The following is a 13,986-nucleotide window of genomic DNA, read 5'->3' as shown; positions in this document are numbered from 1 at the left end:
AAGAAGCAAAAGGCAACATGAAAAGCACATGGAAAACAATCTCTAATATCCTAGGAACTAAACAACACTCCCACAACCAGATAACACTCTCTAAGGATGGCCTTACACCGTCATCTGATTTAGAAATGGCGAATGAATTTAATAGCTTCTTTTCATCGGTTGGTGCTAACCTTGCCAGTAAAATACCACAGACTCGGACACATATCTCTCAGGCAGCTATCCAAACTCTCTTCTCCTCTCACCAGTCAGCCCGACAGATGTTGTGTCCATCATACACTCACTAAAAATCAAAGCTGGGAACATCAGTGAAATACCTTCCATTATATACAAGAGCGCCTCCCACGCCCTTGCCCCACCTATAGCTCTGCTGTTCAACAAATCCCTTGAGTGTCATACCTTCCCTGATATCCTTAAAAAAGCAAGAGTAACACCAGTTCATAAAGGAGGTAATCCGGCAGACATAAACAATTATAGACCAATGTCAAACCTACCCATACTATCAAAAATATTTGAAAAAAATATCTACAAACAGCTTTACTCCTACCTCGTAAAATTTGACATTCTTAGCCCCTGTCAGTTTGGCTTCCGCTCCCAAAAGAGTACCAACGATGCAATTATTAGTCTCCTTGATATAATTGTACAAGAATTTAACAACTCTTGTATATATCTCAAAAAAAAAAAAATTTACTCAGCCCTTGACAAAAATGAGTTTCCAATTGGACTCTTCATTGACCTGAGAAAGGCCTTTGATACTGTTAATCACAATTACCTCTTACGTAAACTCCATCATTATGGAATTCGAGGCCATACACTGGACTATATCCAATCCTATCTTAGTGATAGACACCAATGTGTAGCCATCAATAATATAACCTCTCCCACTCTACCAATAACCGTTGGAGTGCCACAGGGCAGCATTTTTAGACCTCTCTTATTTCATATTTTCTGATCAGGGGAAGGAAGACACCAACAGTATGGGGGCGTAAATTTTATTAGTACAGGATAAATAATTCTGCAGAGTAAAACAGGCTTCCAAGTAGGTCTTAACAAATGTATAACATAGCCGTGGCTAACTCAAAGTGCACGAAACAATTTAAATTGTACACCCGTAGTAAAATAAAAGTAATCTTGCAGCCTAGTAACAAACTCTGCAGAAACCTAATGGCCTATTATCTAGAATTAGCAGTGAGGCGAATGTAACAAATCTAACTCTAAGTATAACAGTCCGGACACCATAAGTGAACAACATAACATAATGGAAACCCTATCTGGAAATAATCAGGCGGCAGAAAATTACATAGAGACTGGGAAAGCCTGATATGAATTTGGAGAAGAAAACAACCCCAGGCCAGAGGCCGAGCTGCCAAGGAATAAGGAGAAAGAATTTCCTGACTTAAGTTAGGGCTTACTAGTAGAATGGCTGTTAAGTCAAAGTAGTAGCTGCGGACAGCGGAACACTTGGGGACGGGCGCTGCACCCCCACCCCGCAGACCAGCAGGCCGGACCCCCCCCCGAAGGGCGAGTGCCCGCTGGCCGCGAGGGAAAACCTCAGGGTGGCAGAGCAACTATGCTACCAAACTGGGAAGGAAGGAGGACAGACTGGAGGAGCTCGCACGTCGCCTCGACTTATGCCCCCTGGCCCTGGCCCGTGGGCGACGGTCGGTGAAGGTTGGGATGAGGGCGGCTGTAGCAGCCACGGCAGGGTCGGCCTCGGTGGTCCCCATGCCCAGAAGGCTTGTGACATGAGAGGGCCCCCGAGCCTGCGCGATGGGCGCCTGCAGCGTCGTCCAATCGTCGGCCGAAAGAGGTGGAGGCTGCGACGCTGTGCCACCCGCCGCTTTGCCGGCAGGGGCCTCTGGGAAGTGTGGTCGCCGTCCACATCAGAGCCGCCCGAGGAGGCCCCCGAGGAGGGAGAGGCGAAACGGGCGGGTTTCGTCCTGGCCCAGGCCGGCTGCGTCCTCACACCACTGCGCTGTTGTCCTCGCACGACGCCGCCCGAGCCCTCTTCCGTGTTGCAGTTGCTGCGTGATCCGGCTTCTCGCCACTGCGGAAAATGAAAAAGTAAGCATCTTTAGGACTAACGGGAAAAAAGCAGGCAGGGAGACCCAGCTGCTGCACCAACAACCGTCACATACCCAAGTAGACAAAAGCAAAGGTAAAGTTAAGTGTCCATAGTGATTGAGAATTCCGGACATAGCCAATGCTATCGTAATAAAAACCAATGTAATAAAAGCTGAGCAGTTAAAATAGATTAAGAGAGTAATATTCATGTATAGATTGAACAGTATTATTCATGGTATAGTTTGGTTATATTAAGACCGTATTATTCATTGTATAGTTTGTTTATATTAAGACAGTATTATTCGTGGTATAGTTTGGAAGAATTCAAACAATATTAATCTCAAAAGTGAAAAGCAAAATTATTTGAGTATGCCACTAGAAATGGACACTGCTTTAACACTGCAACAGTGTTATTAAGTAAATACCGGGCATAACTGAAGCTGGACTATGTACCAAATTAATTTTAGAAAACTTAAATAAATAATATAAATAACGTAGCGAGGCCAAAAACAGCAAGAAAGGCATGAGGCTTAAGCAGTGCTAGAAAACAGAGAATAAATAGCGGAGTAAATACAAGACAAACTGAAACTGAACAAGTAAATAGCTTAAGACCGTATTATAATATACTTGTATTTAAACTGAACAAATAAAAGAGTAAACAGTGATAATCATGGATAATTTGGGTAGATTAAAGCAGGACTATACAAGGTATAGGATGGTTAGGTTAAACAGTAATATATGCATGGTATAGTTTGGATAGATTAAAACTGTAATGTTCATGGGATAGATTGGCTAATTAAACAGTACTTATTCATGGAATACTTGGTCTAGATTAAAACAATAATAGTCTCAAAAGTGAAAACAAAATTACTTGCATATCCCACAGCAATGGACACTGCTTTAATGCTGCAACAGGATTAGTAAGTAAATACAAGGCATAACTGAAAGCTGAACAAAGTAATAAATTAATTTAGGAAAACTTAAATAAATGATAACATGGCGTAGCCCACCCAAGCCAACAGACCGCTCTACGGCATGCGCCTACCCTGGAGGAGTAGAACAGAACAGTGAGAACGGGAGGGGAATATTATATTCTAATAATAGAATAAGACTGTAATATAATGTACTTGTAGATAAGCTGAACAAATAAAAGAAACAGTGATATTCATGGGAAGATTTGGTAGCTTAAAGCTGGATTAATCAAGGGATAGGATGGTAGGTTAAACAGTATTATATGCATGGTATGGTTTGGATAGAGTAAAACTGTAATGTTCAAGGGATGGAATGGTTATTAAAACAGTACTAATCAAGGGAGATTGGCTAGCCTAAAGCGATAATATTCTCAAAAGAGAAACAAAATTAATTGAATATCCCACAGCAATGGACACTGCTTTAACGCTGCAAGAGGAATAGTAAGTAAATACAAGGCATAATTGAAAGCTGAACAATGCAATAAATTGATTTAGGAACTTAAATAAAAGATAATAACATAGCATAGCCCACCCAAGCGGACAGACCGCTCGACGGCATGTGACTGCGCTGGAGTAGGACAGGACAGGGAAACAGGAGGGAACGTGTACGTGCGGAAACAACAGGTGGCTACACCGTGAGAACGAGATGTCATGGATCAAACAGGCCGGGCTACCCCGGTCAGGCCAAACGGCAGGGGCGATCATAACTTGGGACACCGGGCAAACGTCTGGGATGAACGAGCTGGGCTACACCAGCCAGACAAACGTCTGGGACGAACGAGCTGGGCTACACCAGCCAGACAAATGTCTGGGACGAACAAGCTAGGCTACATCAGCTAGAAAAACGTCTGGGACAAACAAGCTGGGCTACACCAGCCAGACAAACGTCTGGGACGAACGAGCTGGACTACACCAGCCAGACAAACGTCTGGGACGAACGAGCTGGGCTACACCAGCCAGACAAATGTCTGGGACGAACGAGCTGGGCTACACCAGCCAGACAAATGTCTGGGACGAACGAGCTGGGCTACACCAGCCAGACAAACGTCTGGGACGAACGACCTGGGCTACACCAGCCAGACGAACGACCTGGGCTACACCAGCCAGACAAACAACTGGGACGAACAGGCTGGGCTTCACCAGCCAGACGAACGTCTAGGTACGAACAGGCTGGGCTACACCAGCCAGACAAACGTCTAGGTACAAACAGGCTGGGCTACACCAGCCAGACAAACGTCTAGGTACGAACAGGCTGGGCTTCACCAGCCAGACAAACGTCTAGGACGAACAGGCTGGGCTACACCAGCCAGACAAACGTCTAGGTACGAACAGGCTGGGCTACACCAGCCAGACAAACGTCTAGGTACGAACTGGCTGGGCTACACCAGCCAGACAAATGTCTAGGTACGAACTGGCTGGGCTACACCAGCCAGACAAACGTCTAGGTACGAACAGGCTGGGCTACACCAGCCAGACAAACGTCTAGGTACGAACAGGCTGGGCTACACCAGCCAGACAACCGCCTAGTTATGGACAAAACCGAGCAACACCGGACAGACAAACAACTGGGACGAACAAGCTGGGCTACACCGTCCAGACAAACGTCTGAGGAAGAACATGCCGGGCGACACCGGCTGATGCAAAGGCAGCCTTTAGCAAGAAAGCTTTGGGCCTACCCACCACGGCACCGCCGCCACAAGAGCGCCTCCTGCCCGTGGGCGCGAGGGAGAGGGACAGGTAGGAAGCGGAACACAACCCAAGGCAAGCGCTCCACGGAGCGCCATGCCACGTGGGTGATGCCGACCATGGCATGGGCCCCTAGGGTCGGGCCCTAGGGACAAAGACAACTAAATAGCCCGGCCAGGAGGCGTCGCCACCAAGGGTGACGCCAGGACGCTCGCAGGGAGCCTGGCCGGACATGCACGACCGAGCACGTCACGAACCCTGGCCCCTAGGGATAAGCCTAGGAGACGCAACATACCGGGTTCCAGGGAAGACGCCTGCACCCAGCAAACACAAATCATCTAGGAAACGTTCGTCTATCTCTTCCCATAGGCGTGGGAATGATTTGCATTGAGAACGGTGCAGGAGAGCCTCTGAGAAACTTTTAATCAAAAAATCCAAACTCAAAGGTTTTATAATAAATTGTTTTTCTAAAACTATTTTGTTCCTAATGTATTACAAATAGTTTTTACATGTTTAAATATAAAATTTATAGTGTTATTTTGTAAAATTCATTAATAAATTGTGAATGATATTTATTGGCTCAGTGAAACGTTCAAAATCCATTTAGTTATAATATGATGAGTTCTCTGTTGGGTTGTTTGTGGACCTGCGTAAAGCTTTTGACACTGTCAACCACCAAAACCTTCTTCTTAAATTACATCATTATGGAGTCAGAGGACACTCCCTACAATACCTCAAATCCTACCTTACTGACAGGCTCCAATATGTTTCTGTGAATAATACAATTTCTCCCACCCTACCCATCAACATTGGTGTTCCCCAGGGCAGCATACTTGGCCCTCTCCTCTTTCTCATCTACATTAATGACCTTCCAAATGCCTCCCAACACCTCAAACCAATTCTATTTGCTGACGACACAACCTTCATTTACTCCAGTCCTGATCCCCTTGCTCTAAATGCCACAGTAAATACTGAGCTAAATAAAGTCCATCTGTGGCTAACTGCCAACAAACTCACCCTTAACATTGACAAAACCTTTTATATTCTGTTTGGCAATAAATCCTCTAATCAAATAAATCTCAAAATAAACAATACCCAAATTTGTAACAAATTAGATGGCAAATTTCTTGGCATTCTCATTGACCACAAGCTTAATTTCCAGGGACACATTCTAAACATATCAAAAAAAGTTTCAAAAACTGTGGGCATTCTTTCTAAGATCAGATATTATGTACCACGCCCTGCCCTGGTGACTCTCTATTACTCCCTTATCTATCCATATCTCAACTATGGTATTTGTGCTTGGGGCTCTACTACCCAAAATCACTTACATCCTCTAATTACTCAACACAAAGCTGCTATTAGGACAATATCCAATTCTGGCCCCAGACATCACTCGGTACCCCTACTTAAATCTCTGAATATGTTAGACATTAAGTCACTGCACATTCTCTCACGTGTATTATACATATATAAAACGCTAAACTATAATGCCAATCCTGATCTCAAAAGCTTCATAGAAGGTTGTATCAGAACCCATGAGCATCACACCAGAAATAAATACAGTTTTGATATTCCTAGAGTACGACTTAATCAAACTAGAAATGCTCTACAAATCAAGGGGCCCAGAATGTGGAATGACCTTCCCAACCATGTTAAAGACTGTACCTCTCTCAACCAGTTTAAGTTAAAAGCGAAGCTATACCTAATAAATTCCCTGTAACCTACCTTACCCTTCTATTGTCAACCAATGTCTGTTTTTTTTCTTTAAAGAGCGCTGTTTGTCGACATAATTGTATTTGTGCTGCTTTTTCATCTATGTTTTCATTTCTTGTTTTCATTCTACTCATTATGCTCAATTAGTATTAAGCTTGTCATTTAAGTTTATCATGCCCGAAACGCTTTGCGTAATAGTGGCTTTAGGCATTGTATGTACTAGCTATACCTATAAGTTAAACAAACCTTGTAAATATTTATTGTATGTATGCACCTTACCTAAATAAAATTGTATTGTATTGTATTGTATTGTATGATCAGAAAAAAGTAGTTTTCCAAATTTTCTAAAAATTGCTCTTTTTAACACAATTTGACTCCTTATGCATTCCACTAAACACTAATATCATGTTTAAATATATAATTAATGTATTATTCCCTAAAATAATTTATATAAATTATAAAAGTTGCTGGAAAGTGGTGTGAAAGAATCTGAAAACGTTTTGTTGTCTTATATTGCATGGCGTGTTCATATTAACTATGTCTCAACTGCACAGTTTATCAAACAAGAAGATTAACATTCGTCAACCCTTAAAATCTTATATGTTATCTTGCTGGTGCAAAATGGGTGAATCTTTAGGAACAGCTAGTATCTATATGACAAATGGTGTTTTCCCTAACTCAAACAATGTAGGGTTTATTATTCTACACATATTTCTAATGACTCTTAGATGTTTACATTCTCTGAAGTATAATTGAGAAGGCTGTGTCCATCACTCTCAACACAGATTCTTAAACTCCTCTCTGCAGGTTCAACTATATAATTAGTTTCCATTCTGAATCTCCATGGACATTGTATCCAAAATGAAACCAATGTGGTTTCCTTCAGCCAGCACATTTGCTCATTCATTTCCACAGATTCCAACATGGTAGGGGATTTACAGAAATTTGGATATTCATATTGTTATATATTAAAAATATGAATGCAGTTCCATATGATAAGACAAATACATGAGTTTATGATAAATTCGTTTTCTGTGATATAACATTGATATGCTCTTTTTTCTTTAAATCGCATACTAAACTAAATCACGATCGAAAGTATATATTGCTTTTTAAGAATTAAGCTCCACCACTGACCGCCAATTAAGTGCTCACATCAACAGAGTTGATGTATAAATGGTCAACGCTCAACAGAGTTAGTATAAATGGGGTTAAGTCAGAGTTGGAAAATGTTGTAGGTTGAGTACCTCAAGGCTCTGTCCTGGGACCTCTGTTGTTTATAATACTCAAATCAAATCAAATGTTTATTTAGGTAAGGTACATACATACAAGAGATTTTACAAAGAGTAATGAGTTAATAGATAGGGCTAATACATACAATGCCTAAAGCCACTATTACGCAAAGCGTTTCGGGCATGAAAAACTAAAATGACTAAAGCTTAATACTAATTGAGCATAAAGAATAAAAAGAGTTGAGAACAAATAAAAAAAAGAGATAAAAAGGGGGGAACATGGCTGAAAGCAGCACAAATACAATTCGGTCAACAAACAGCGTCATATAAAAAAAACCAGACAGTGCTAAACACTGTATATATAAATGATTTAGATTCAGGTTTGAGTAACAACATTTGCAAATTTGCCGATGATACAAAAATCGGTAGGGAAATAACACAGAAGTAGACTCACTATCTCTTCAAGTTGATCTAAATAGAGTTTTGAAATGGGCAAAAGGTTGACAGATGCAGTTCAATGCTGATAAATGTAATGTTTTGAGGTTAGGTAATGATATGATAAGAGTTACAAGATACAAGATAGATGGTGTTGTGATTGCGAAGTCGGGTATTTCGAAAGGGAACTTGGAGTTATGATTAGTAAGAATTTAAAACCAAAAGATCAATGCATGAATGTTCGTAATAAGGCAAATAGTACACTAGGATTTATTAATCGAAGGGTTAATAACAAGACAACTGGTTTTGTTCTTCAGCTATATCTTGCTCTTTAAAGCTATTCATTCCTGTGCCGTCTCTTGGGTGGCTTAATTCTTATCAATCAATCAATTTGTTGCTCTGGTCAGGCCCCATTTTGATTATGCAGTTCAGTTTTGGTCGCCTACTATAGAATTTATATAAATTCACTTGAACGTATCCAGCATAGAATGACAAAGTTAATTCCTCAATTGCATTCACTGAAACGGCGAAGAGTTAGGTGTGACATGATAGAGGTTTACAAGTTGATGAATGGACATAACAAATGGGATATTAAAAGTATCAGCACCAGACGAAATAATGGGTATAAGTTGCATAAGTTTAGATTTAGGAAAGACCTGGGAAAATACTGGTTCGGTAACAGGGTTGTTGATTTATGGAACAAATTACCACCAAACGTGGTGGAGTCCATTGATTGTTTCAAACGTGGGTTCGACATGTATATGAGTGGGCTTGGGTGGTTATAAGAGTGGAAAAATGTTGTAAGCGGAATGCCTCAAGCCTCTGGACTGGGACCTCTGTTGTTTATAATAAATATAAATGTTTTAGATTAAGGTTTGAGTAGCCGCATTTGCAAATTTGCCGATGATACAAAAATCGAATATCAAAAAATATCAAAATATCAAAAATCGAAAATCCAATATATGATCTGTCTCGGTCTTTAATGGACCTATCCTTTCCCTAACCTTTGTTCGATATAACTGAAAAAATCTTTAGGATTTGCCTTTGCTTAACCTGCTATACGAACTTCAGAGTTTCTTTTTTGTCAACTTCATAGTGGTGGAGGAATTATTTTTCGAACTTCATAGTAGTGGAGGTGGGCTGCCTCGATAGTTTCAAGTGCGGGTTAGACATGTATATTAGTAGGATTGGGTGGTATAGATAGGAGCTGCCTGGTATGGGCCAATAGGCCTTCTGCAGTTACCTTTGTTCTTATGTTTTTGCCCTGTAACCTAAATGGTTACAGAGGCACATATATGGGCTTAGGGACTGAACCCCACAATACATTTAGCTAAGCTGGTTACAATCTTGATGATATAGTTACAAAATTCAGTATAAGTCGTCACATTATCAATGGGTTCGAGATCAACCACAATTACAGTTTCTATGCAAGCGATGAGTCACAATAACCTAGCTAAAGTATGTTGACCAGACCACACACTAGAAGGTGAAGGGATGACGACGTTTCGGTCCTGGACCATTCTCAAGTCGACAATCGACTTGAGAATGGTCCAGCACTTACCAAAACTTCGTCGTCCCTTCGCCTTCTAGTGTGTGGTCTGGTCATACAGTTTCTAAATTAAGCAATAGGCAGAATCAGATTGCAGAATATGTAGTTTAGTAGTAGAGTAGTTTACCACATCACATTGTTTGGATGTGTGATAATTGTATGATAGACAGTATGTTAAATGTGCTTTTTGTACTGTGATTTGTGTATCTATAATAAATATAATATAATATATTTGTGTCACACGTGATACAAAGAGGTGTCACAAGTGACATTACAAGAGGCTCACAACAGTCACTATACAAGGCACTTTACATCTATAGTGAGTCACACAGTATAATGTTAGTGGTATGTACACGCGGCGTTTTTGTCACTTAAGCGTCAAAACAAAAATGTGTATACTCTTTTTACTCTCCTGACCTTAGTTCTCGAGCTACGTATTTCATTTTGGTACCAATGTGTTCGCAATAAAATTCTCTAGGAGAACATCAGTAAAAATCTCTTTTCTCTTCTCCTCTTCTTCTCCTCCAAAGTTCTCCTCTTTCTCATCTACATTAATGACCTTCCAAATGCCTCCCAACACCTCAAACCAATTCTATTTGCTGACGACACAACCTTCATTTACTCCAGTCCTGACCCCCTTGCTCTAAATGCCACAGTAAATACTGAGCTAAATAAAGTCCATCTTTGGCTAACTGCCAACAAACTCACCCTTAACATTGACAAAACTTTCTATATTCTGTTTGGCAATAAATCCTCTAGTCAAATAAATCTCAAAATAAACAATACCCAAATTTGTAACAAATTAGATGGCAAATTCCTTGGCATTCTCATTGACCACAAGCTGAATTTCCAGGGACACATTCCAAATATATCAAAAAAAGTTTCAAAAACTGTGGGCATTCTTTCTAAGATCAGATATTATGTACCACGCCCTGCCCTGGTGACTCTCTATTACTCCCTTATCTATCCATATCTCAACTATGGTATTTGTGCTTGGGGTTCTACTACCCAAAATCACTTACGTCCTCTAATTACCCAACACAAAGCTGCTATTAGGACAATATCCAACTCTGGCCCCAGACATCACTCGGTACCCCTACTCAAATCTCTGAATATGTTAGACATTAAGTCACTGCACATTCTCTCATGTGTATTATACATATATAAAACGCTAAACTATAATGCCAATCCTGATCTCAAAAGCTTCATAGAAGGTTGTAACAGAACCCATGAGCACCACACCAGAAATAAATACAGTTTTGATATTCCTAGAGTACGACTTAATCAAACTAGAAATGCTCTACAAATCAAGGGGCCCAGAATGTGGAATGACCTTCCCAACCATGTTAAAGACTGTACCTCTCTCAACCAGTTTAAGATAAAAACTAAACACTACCTAATAAATTCCCTGTAACCTACCTCACTCCTCTATTGTCAACCCATGTCTGTTATTTTCTTTTTTTTAATCAACACTGTTTGTCAACCTATTGTATTTGTGCTGCTTTTTCAGTCATGTTCCCCTTTTTTTATCTTTATTTGTTTTTATTCTAAACACTTTTTATTCTTTATGCTCAATTAGTATTAAGTTCTAGATATTAATGTTTTTCTTGCCCGAAACGCATTGCGTAATAGTGGCTTTAGGCATTGTATGTACTAGCTCTATCTATATATCAATCCATTAATGTATCATCACTTGTATGTATATACCTTACCTGAATAAACATATTTATTTTATTTTATTATTTAAAAAAGTCACGAAAGGTATAGGGATACCAGCAGCAAATAAATAACTACGTAGATGACTCGCCGTGAGCACCCAACAGCAACAAAATGTTTTTACTCTTGGGATTGTTATCACCTCCACACTTGTACTACAGCGTTAATTTTGGTATCAATGGACTCGCAATGAAATTCCCAACACGGTGATATGAATATAAACGTAGAATAATGGTCGCGGCCCACCCGAAAGAGTGTTGGAAGTGGCGGAACTGTTACCCAGTATCAGTGACGGGACGACACATGTGAGATACGGTGCTTTGAAAGTTTATACTTATTTCACTTTCCTGACATTATTCTTCTATGTACGTCATTCATTTTTGTGCCAGTGTGTTCGCAATAGAATGTTCTATGAGCCCGTAGGTAAAAAAGATCCACAAAGCGTAAGATAGAATAGCACCAAATATAAAACAACGCTGGAACATATCAGTGAGCGTCAAGCACACACAAAATGTTTTTACTGTTGTTATATCTTAAGCTGGTTGGGAGAGGTACAGTCTTTAACATAATTGGGAAGGTCATTCAACATTCGAGGTCCCTTGATTTGTAAAGCATTTCTAGTTTGACTAAGTCGTACCCTTTGAATATCAAATAGGTATTTGTTTCTGGTGAGGTGCTCATGGGATCTGATACAACCTTCTAGGAAGCTTTTAAGGTCAGGATTGACATTACAGTTAAGTGTTTTATATATATAAAATACACATGAGAGGATGTGCAAGGACTTAATATCAAACATATTAAGAGATTTGAGTAAGGGTACATATACTGCCCGGTTGCCTGAAATGCTATGCATACTCGTGGCTTTAGGTATTGTATTTATTTATTTATTTATTTATATATATACAAGAAGGTACATTGGGTTTGTGAGAATACATTGAATAGTACAGTATTTACAATCTTGTAAAGTACGCGCAGCGTTTCGGGCGGGTAGTATGTACTATCTCTATCTATAAATCCAACATTATGTTTGTAAATCAACTATGTATGTACTTTCCTGAATAAAACTGACTTTACTGTATACTTATATACTATGTGGTTCTTTTTATCCCTCTCGTTTGTGAGAAAAAAAATGACTAATACGTTCGGCCAATGACTTTGACTTCGATTTGACTTTGACTTCGTTCATGTCATCGTATTTTCCATAATATATAAGGGTATGACAATGCAATTATATTATTGTGTGCAAATAAGTTTGAAATTTCATGTACCCTAAAAATAGTAAAATAAAGAATAAGAATAATTAAATAATTGTTGTAGTAAATTGTCACACGTTCATACATACGCAAACGAACACACAGTGTGGAGCGTCAGTACAACAAGATCCCCGCCATTTTAAAACACGGCTTCGAATGTAAGTAAAGTTTTTCTCATACTAACACTGTGTTATACAATAGAATTGATCTTGAATTCACAAATTTAGTTGTTACATCTGACAGAGTATGTTAGACGGTGTAATGCTGGTTGATGCTGACGTATTTGTGGGCTTTGTGGTGGTTTAAATGTGATGGCGTGGTTAGGTGTGGGAGACTGTGTTTTGATAGTATGGGTAGGTTTGATATTGGTTTATAGTGTGTGGTGGTGGTGGTTGTAATGTGTGATATTGGTTGTTAGTGTGTGGTGGTGATTGTAGCGTGTGGTGGTGATTGTAGTGTGTGGTGGTGTTTGTAGCGTGTAGTGGTTGTGGTAGTGTGGTTGTGGTGGTAGTGTGTGGTTGTGGTTGCAATGTGTGGTGGTGGTTGTAACGTGTGATGGTGGTGGTAGTGTGTGGAGGTGGTTGTAGTGTGTGGAGGGGGTTGTAGTGTGTGGTGGTGGTTGTAATGTGTGGTGGTGGTTGTAATGTGTGGTGGTTGTGGTAGTGTGGTGGTGGTAGTTGTAATGTGTGGTGGTGGTTGTTATATGTAATGGTGGAGGTTGTAATGTGTGGTGGTGGTAGTTGTAGTGTGTGGTGGTAGTTGTAGTGAGTGGTGGTGGTGGTAGTGTGTGGTGGTGGTGGTAGTGTGTGGTGGTGGTGGTAGTGTGTGGTGGTGGTGGTAGTGTGTGGTGATGGTGGTAGTGTGTGGTGGTGGTGGTGGTAGTGTGTGGTGGTAGTTGTAGTGTGTGGTGGTAGCTGTAGTGTGTGGTGGTGGTGGTAGTGTGTGGTGGTGGTGGTAGTGTGTGGTGGTGGTTGTAGTGTGTGGTGGAAGTTGTAGAGTGAGATAATAACAGTAGTGTGTGGTGGTGGTTGTAGTGTGTGGTGGGCTTCTTATATGTGCTATCAATCTGCTGTGTGGTGCCTATTATTTTTGTTTAAATTACCAATCAAGCTCTCAATGTAATCAGTCAGAGCTAGTGGCTTTATAAGATTGTAAATACTATGCTATGTATTCTCTCAAACCCAATGTACCTTCTTGTATATAAATAAATAAATAAATAAAAATAAATAAATATTTGCTATGGTACATTAAATAATTTTGTACATTACATTAATTATAAATGAACATTAATTAATTAACATTAATTACAAATTGTACATTACATTAATTAAATTTAATACATTTAACTATATTTTGCTATACACTGT

At 40.1% G+C, this 13,986-nt stretch overlaps 1 protein-coding gene across 1 annotated transcript in view; it reads right to left on the bottom strand.

Annotated features, from left to right (window-relative positions):
• Positions 1–972: 972 nt before the first annotated feature.
• Positions 973–13,986, bottom strand: part of LOC123756334 (small integral membrane protein 12) — a 381,049-nt gene continuing 368,035 nt past the window's right edge. The window contains exon 3 of the mRNA XM_069331393.1: positions 973–2,044. Within this exon, the coding sequence (XP_069187494.1) occupies positions 1,571–2,044 (474 nt within the window). The 3' untranslated portion in view covers positions 973–1,570. The remainder of the gene's footprint in view (positions 2,045–13,986) is intronic.

Source organism: Procambarus clarkii, chromosome 25, assembly GCF_040958095.1.
Source record: "Procambarus clarkii isolate CNS0578487 chromosome 25, FALCON_Pclarkii_2.0, whole genome shotgun sequence".
NCBI classification, from domain to species: Eukaryota; Metazoa; Arthropoda; class Malacostraca; order Decapoda; family Cambaridae; genus Procambarus; species Procambarus clarkii.
Note: the sequence above shows the minus strand (reverse complement) of the source record. Positions and strands in the feature narration are given on the sequence as shown.